The sequence below is a fragment of the Sceloporus undulatus genome, chromosome 3 (assembly GCF_019175285.1).
Source record: "Sceloporus undulatus isolate JIND9_A2432 ecotype Alabama chromosome 3, SceUnd_v1.1, whole genome shotgun sequence".
Taxonomy (NCBI): Eukaryota; Metazoa; Chordata; class Lepidosauria; order Squamata; family Phrynosomatidae; genus Sceloporus; species Sceloporus undulatus.
The window spans coordinates 274,230,579-274,238,653 of record NC_056524.1 but is presented as its reverse complement, the minus strand read 5'-3'; the positions used below and the strand labels follow the sequence as shown (position 1 = coordinate 274,238,653).

General features: G+C 46.1%; 1 protein-coding gene across 1 annotated transcript; it reads left to right on the top strand.

Moving 5' to 3' along the window:
- Nucleotides 1–3,914: 3,914 nt before the first annotated feature.
- On the top strand, nt 3,915–5,755 carry LOC121926007 (artemin-like). Its single transcript, XM_042458562.1, has 2 exons — nt 3,915–4,050; nt 5,334–5,755. Exons 1-2 carry the CDS (start codon nt 3,915–3,917, stop codon nt 5,753–5,755), a joined length of 558 nt encoding a protein of 185 aa, XP_042314496.1.
- The last annotated feature ends 2,320 nt before the right edge of the window (nt 5,756–8,075 follow it).

The following is an 8,075-nucleotide window of genomic DNA, read 5'->3' as shown; positions in this document are numbered from 1 at the left end:
AAGTTTAGCAGAGATCGAAGTAATAAGGTGTGGGAAACATTAGAAAATTACATTGTCAACTGAGAGGGACAATTCTCCTCAGCTATTTTAGTCCTGATGGGGGACTAAACAGCTGAATTGGTCATAATAATGAGGCTCTTTATTCTTCTCATGCTTGGTGTCTAGATGAAATGGAGGAATGCATTATTCAAAGAATCATAGAGTCATAGAATCGTAGAGTTGGAAGAGACCGCAAGGGCCCTGATCCAGTCCAACCCCTTTCTGCCATGCAGGAAATCCAAATCAAAGCATCCCTGACAGATGGCCATCCAGCCTCTGCTTAAAGACCTCCAAGGAAGGAGACTGATACTGATAGACACTCCAAAGGCTGGGGGGTTAATTATGCTGGCATATGCTTTGTTCAGATAGTTGAGTTTCTTGTTTTAAGAATACTTAATGGAAACCCATTATTTGACTCGTGTGGTGAATACACAAATATACTGGCAAAAGGTAGCAGTACCATTGATTATGCATTATTCTCTGAAAGCTTTTTCGCTTCTACAGTTTCCCCTCCAAACTTGTGTATCTAAGATCCTCGACCTTGAATATCCGCGGAGGGGCGACCTCCGCTATTTCCAATGGCATGTGTGCATGGTCTGTGTGCATGGGAGCACGCCCCATTCAAGCCCATAAGGCTTGAATATGTGCGAGCCTCCGTTTTCATGGGGCGGGGGGACACATACCAAGGAATTGGTTAGATCATTGCTACTCAAAGTAGTGGGCTATGGACTAGTTCTGGTCTGTAGCATGTTTCCAGCAAAGAAACAGCTGAGCCAATAAGGACAAAATGGTTCCTCAGGCACAATGAAACCTGCCCAGTTCACCCCACCTGGGCTCACTTGACAGCACGTGTGCCCATGCCAGTCCTACACATTACCATTACTAGATAACCTTTCCAGGTGGGAAGAGTGAAGGCTCAGAACTCAGAGAAGGCAAGGAGACGACCACTAGTAAACTACTGAAGCAGAACTTGGCTACTTTACCAGCCAATGGGCTCTAGTTCCTGACTGTGCCTTTTGTGTTGCAAGTAGGATGAGGGGCAAGTGCAGAGGCCAAGCCCCAGATCAGATAGGTCTCTCTCTGCCGACAGGGAGGCGCGTTGCCTTCCCATCAAGTCCATTACCATTAGACCGGTGAGTCGGTCTTTCTGGGGATAGTCTTGACATGGTGGGCACTAGCTATGGAAACATGGAGGGATAGAGACCTCTTGCAACAGAGAAGATCCATCTCCTCTCCAAAAGTAGGAAAAGTAGAATGTGGGGTCTTTCTTTTACATCACTCTTCTTTGGGTCTGGCGGCAAAAAAAAAAAAAAAATGAAATGCATAGGTAGATGTGGGGGACACTGGCCTTAAGGAGACTTATATGTGTCCAAGGGCTCTAGGGAGTCCAGAGACCCACAAGTTTGAACATGAGTGAATAGTGTGATGCAGCAGCAGCAAAAAAGGCCAATCGCGATTAGTTTGAGGCTGCGGTATAGTATCTAGATCAAGGGAAGTCATAGTGCTATTTGTTTTGGTGAGGGCCTCGCCTGGATTAATCCTGTGTTTCACTTCTGGGCAAACATTCAAAAGGATGTTGGAAACTGGATCATGTCCAAAGGAGGGCAACCAAAATGGTGAAGGGTCTGGAAACCCATGCCTTAAGAGGAGAGACTTAGGGAGCTGGGGAAGTTTTATATAAAAAATAAAAAAACTTTTATTTTGATTTTATCCCACTTTTTTGGTAAAAAACAATCAAGCAAATAACAACTATAAAATTGATACCATAAGTATACACAATACACCCCCTTAAAAAAAGAATTAAACAATTGAGATTAAAATTTACTTAAATAACATTAAAATTTAATGATCGTGGGCAGAGTCCTGGCATCAACCAAATGTGTCTCTGGTGCATGGCAGTGATCGCTATGTGGCCAGGACTTCATCTGGAAAAGGCCTGTCGGAAGAGATCCGTCCTGACAGCTTTTTTAGAAGTTGGTAACTGACAGAACTCACCGGAGGGCTATTCAACAGACTGGGAGCAGATGTGGAAAAAGTCCTCCGGGAGGTAGCAACTAACCTGGTTCGCTAAAGTTGCAATAAATTCCTCCCAGAGGACCTGAGTGCAAAAGCGGATTATATGAAGTAGGCAATTCCTTACATAAGTTGGACCCCAGCCATGTATTGCTTTAAAGGTAATAACCAACACTTTGTACTGAAGTTTAGGCTAAGAGAGAAGGTTAAAGTGTGATATGATTGCCCTGTTTTAGAGTATTTAAGAGATGCCACATTGAAGATGGAGCAAGCTTGTTTTCTGTCTTTCTGCTGCTCCAGATGCAGAACAATGGAGCGCAGCTCCAGGAAAAGATTCCAGCTCAACACCTTCGGAGGAATCTTCCCGACAGTAAGGGCTGTTTTTGACAGATAGAAGATGCTCCTTTGGTGACTTTGGTGGAGTCTCCTTCGTTGGGGTTTTTTACAGAGGCTGGATGGCCATCCCTTGGGGATGCTTTGATTGAGAATCCGGCTGGGGTTGGATTGATGGCCCTTGTGGTCTCTTCCAACTCGACATTGTATGGTTCGCTACCATTTACTTCTCACTCTTAGCCCGCCTCTGCCCTCCAGGGACCCACCTCTCACTCAGGGGCCATCATCCATTGCGTAAGGGCATTTTTCTGCACATTGCAAGGTTTATGTGATTATTTTTATTTTTATATTTATTATATCTTGCCTCTCAAGGAGACCAGGCACTCATTATTGAAAAAAGCCTGATGGCTCAAAAAAATGTTTTTACTTGCCACCAAAAGGAGGTCAGGTATTGTTGCCATCCTGGCCTCTCTAGGGAAGAATTCCAAAACTGGGAGCAGCCACTGAGAAAGGGCCTCTCCTGAGGATATTGGGAACGCTAATGGGCTCATAAAGGGAGATGGAGACTTCACTTAACCAGGACCCAAGCCTTATAGGCTTATATGGTCAAAAACTTAGACTTGGTACAGACAGGAAGCTTTGCACTGCCCCTGCAGCCAAATTTAGGGCTAGGTAGGGCTGGGCGCCACACATGCGCCCAGTCCTACTCCGCCATCCGGTGCACCATCTGGCCGGGCCCACACAAGGCCACGATTATGACATCTGTGGCGGCACCGCACCCAAAACAGCCACAGCCACACAGACATCATCACCCTCGCGGGAGCAGGTCTTTTTAGGTCTCCCAGAGGCCGTGCCATTTGGTTGGCATGGTTTCCATCCGGGGCAGAAAGGGGAGGCATCTCACATCACCCCTTTCGACAATCTGTACAGCCCCTTAGTTGTGTATTGATTCGCTGCATGTGTTCATAGCTGTACACAAATCATCAGAGCTTAGAATTTCGGAGTGCTACAACTGCTTGTAGCAAACAATAACAACTGAAGATATGTGGACCATGACACCATAATATTAGCAGAAAACAAGGAATGGGAACAGCAGGAATGTAGCCAGGGGGGGGGGACTGGGTGCGGGTCCGGACCCCCCCCCTTCCACTAAAAAATGAAAGGTGTTGCTGCTGCGCCGACCACACACTCAGCCCCATTATATCCGGTCGGCACTTAGTCCGGACCCCCCCCCCTTCCTAAAACTCCTAGCTACATCCCTGGGAACATTACAAAGGAAGTCAAGATGAAAGTGCCCAACGGCCCAAGAGATATCCCATGAAACAAGTATGCGCACCGGCCCTGAACGCGAGCCATTTTTGCATCACGACTTTGCTCCCATTTCTTTCTACGAAGGGCCTTCTAAATGTCTCTGTGTCTCACTGTTTTGAGCATATTAATATTTCTAGCACAACCCGTGCCGTTTTCTTTTTCCGAGGGTCGGGGTTGTGGGGTACACTCACTCTCTGTCACTCTTTGCTGGGACAGTCATGGCAACCCCCCAACTCAGCATCGCAACCAGAAATTGGGAGCAACCGCTGGAGCGTGGGCACTGCCAGCCCATGCCCCCCATGGAGAAGGCAGCTGGGGAATCCCCATTCCTGGCCAACCGGAAGGAACTGGCATGTAGAACACTAGAGAAAGGGGTCTTATATTGGGATCCTCGGCCCAGTCTCCAATTCCCTTCTGCTCAAGTCTGGTAGGGTCCGATGCTGTTCACGTCCGGTAATGTACTCACTCACTCAATGAAGTCAGGCAGCGATTAATTTGAGGGGGACAATGAAAATGGTCCTTTGGAGCTGATAACATTGACTCAGGAAGCAGGTATATACCTACTATATATACTTATGTATAAGTCTAGAAAGTTTAGTCAAAAATTGGCCGAATAATGCTGGGTCCAATTATGCATGGCTCACTGTAAACACTGTATTTTAGCTCTTCCCCTTCTCTGAAAAGAGTGGCAAGAGGTAAGACCTTAGTCCATTTCTGGAGCTCCTAAAAGCAATCCCCTCCTCTATGTCACCATTTGGTGCCTGGTTTTTAAATCTGAAGAACTCCAGAGTCATGATGCATGTGAGCATTGTGTGACAAGGCTAGGCATTTGGTGCGAAATGTCCTTGCAAGAGCCAGACTACTGATTGCGTATTGGACAATGGGAATTTATGAGTAAGCAGAACGATGTCACGCGTAATGATGTGATCCATGAGCAACCTAGGACTGAGGTGGCATCAGCAAAAAGTTTACTAAACGTAAACAGTTGTGGGTCAGAAGAGTTGTGGGTCATTGTTGTGGAGTTGTTGGAGTGGAGAGTCAGTGTAGTAAGTTGGTGTATGCTAGAGAGTATTCTACAGAGTTCTTGTATATCTCTGAGTAGGAAGCCTATTACTTGCTATGTTCCTGGAATTTTATTTTGCATTTGTAAATAGTGATATTTTATCTTGCAAATAAATTCTTTCACCTTGAACTGTCTGGTTCTGCTTCCTGATTTGAAGAAGTATCTTGAGGTCCTGACAGATTCGTGACTCAACCTCAGCGTGACGCTCTACTCTTTCTGACTCTGCGCCGCCGCTTCTGACCTTTTTGAAGGATTGGATGGGAAATGGCAATGATAGCAGTTCTTTGGTGATTTCCCTCAAAGGAGTGCTTAGAGGAGTCAGACTTGGAAGGATTTGAATAAGACATTTCAATATGAATACAGTAAATGTTGTCATTTACATCCTTGGTTCCATACCTCTAAGTTTTATCCTCGACTTATCTACGACTCACATCAAAATCTAAACTTTTGGCCCAAAAACTTGCCCTTGACTTATCCATGAGGTTTACTTATAGGTAATTCATGCATCATCCCCCTTCCTTGTTTCATGGGGCTTTCTTTCCTCTTGTGGCTCACCTTTTCCTCTCTCCTTTAGGGGACAGCATGGCCATCCCAGGGTCCAGTGGCTCAGAAGCGCTCAGGGCTGAACGCTCCCCAGAAAGTGCCTTCAAAGTCTGGAGAAGATCCAGGAAAACAGGCCGTGAGAAGCGCAGCCGCGACTGCCAGATGCAAAGCCTGTTAGTGAAGGTGGGGGATTTGGGGCTCGGCTTTGAGTCGCATGAGACGGTTAACTACAAGTACTGTGTCGGGACCTGCCATGCTGAGCGCAGGAACTATGACCTCGCCTTCAATAGCCTGCGTGCGCAAGGTGCCATTTCATCTGGGTCTGAAGACCGCCAGTTCTCCCGTCCATGCTGCCGGCCCACCTTCTACGTGGACATCTCCTTCCTGGATGTCAGCAACGACTGGAATATAGTGGAAGGAGTCTCGGCGGGGGAGTGCGGCTGTGTGGGTTAGCTGGGCCATCCAAGTTTCCTAAGTCTTCAAGCCTTTCGTAAGGAAACACAAATGTGGAAATGTCTAAAATATCAAAGCCAAGCCTCTTAGGGTCTCGCATTAAATCAGCAGAGCATCAGAAAGGTGTCCTTGTCAAACTACGCTTCCCTTATTTATTTATTTCCAGAATTTATACCCCACTTTGCTCCAGGATTTATATCCCGCCTTTTCCCCACAGAGGTGGGATTCAAGGTGGATTACAACATTTAACAAGAGAGAAAGCTAAAACATCGAATTGCAAAAGTTAAAAAATAATTAAATACTACCAACATTAAAACATATGTTAAAAATGCATAGTTTTAAAAAACAACAGTAAAAACCATGAAACCATTAAAACAACACATTACCTTATTCAAAGCAGTGCCTCCATCCCCATCCCAGAGAGGCAGCCCAGAGGGAGAGCATGGCTGATGGCCCCCAAAGCCACAAAGAGGTCCAGCAGAACCAACAGGGACACACTCCTCCGTTCCAGTTCTTTGCATTGATCATCTGCCAAAGGGAGATGCCTTCTGCTGAGTTAGCCGAGGCTTCTGAATAAGTTGAGCTACCACTGCTTACCTTGGAAAAGATAAGCCACCTTTTGCTCGATGGAGAAGAAGTAGCAGCAGGTCTGTCTGCAGAGCACCCAGTTTGGTCCAGAACAGTACAACAACAACACCCCCCCAAAGGAAGGACCTTAAAAGAAGGACCATTTAACAGAGACTCTGTGAACATTTAGAAGGGAATGCCATAATCACAAAAAGTCAATATGGGTTTCTGAAAAATAAATCATGTTAGACTAATCTGATCTCATAGAATCATAGAGTTGGAAGAGACCGTAGATGGACACTAGGAATACTGCATAAGGGAACACTGTTGATATTGCATGTCTTGATTTCAGTAAGAAAAAACAATATATTGTCTTTTTGCTCCAGGGTGCTGTTATTTCCTTATATATTTTTTGTCAGAACCCTTCGGTTGTTTTGTTTGGTTTTTATCTTGGGTTTTTTTGGTTATAGGGACTTTGGTTGGTTTGATTTCAGTAAGGCCTTTGACAAGGTTCCCCGTGACATTCTTGCAAACAAGCTGGGCACAAAATGCTGTTTGAAAACACTGAAATTCTGGACCATGCCATCACTAACATGTCAGAATGCAAAGCGAAGCCATTGAAATCCACAAACACTTGGACAACTTCAACAGGAAAGAAAAAACCTTAAAGTGAACAAAGGCCGATTTAAACAGGCCTTTTTCGCCACCCCCGTCACATGCTAGGGGTTGGTCGTCCATACCAGCCTCACTGCTAGCATGTGACGGGGGCATCAAAATGGTGGCACCCTGTACATATGGGCACTGCCATTTTGATGTGATGGACACATAGTGTCCGCACATCCCGGCGCCTTTATGATGCCGCAAGTGCTCCATTGGCACCTCGTGGTGTCACAACGGCGCCGCAGAAAGAACCCGCTTTTTCTGGGTTCTTTTTGCTGTGTGAGGGAGCTGCACGGTTTGTTCGCTGCGGCTCCTTCACGCAGCAAACCAGGGCAGTGGCAGACTGTCCTTTTTGGGTGGTCTGTATCCCACCAAAGTTTGGCTCCCAGTCCTGAAGAACATCAAAACCGGGACTCAGCAAATGCAAATGAGAAACCTCTCAGGGTCAGGGGCTTTCCCAGCAAACAATGATCCTCAATTAGCAGACACTAATCCTCCTTTGCATATCCTACTAGCCTGAAGCCCTGCCATCAACAACAGAACAATACACAGATTAACATGGGAATCACTCCTCTCACCCAGGGTCACACAGTATGTGTGTGTGTGTGTGTGTGTGTGTGTGTTGTGTATGTATACACACACACACACACACTCTTCCACGCCAGCATTCTCTGAAGATGCCAGCCACAGATGCTGCTTGCAAAATGTCAGGAATACACTCTTCTAGAACATTGTTTTTTTGGGGGTGTTCAGGCTATGGATGCTGTCCATGAAAGCCTTTGTCTTCTAGAACATGGCCACAGAGCCCCCCAAACCCAGAAAAAACTAAAGCTGGTAAAATGTGGGTTAGGCAATGCAGCTGTTAGGTGGATTTGCAACATCAGTGAACATCACCAAGGGCCAGGGGTTTTCCAGCAGACATTGGACCACTAATTAAATAGACACAAAGCCTTCTCGCATATTCCTCCCACCCTGAGGCCTTTCCATTCAACAACAGACCAATACACAGATTAACATGTAAATCACTTTCTTCCAACCAAGAGTCACACAATATCCCACTCACTCCCATGCCACCATTCTCTGACGATGCCAG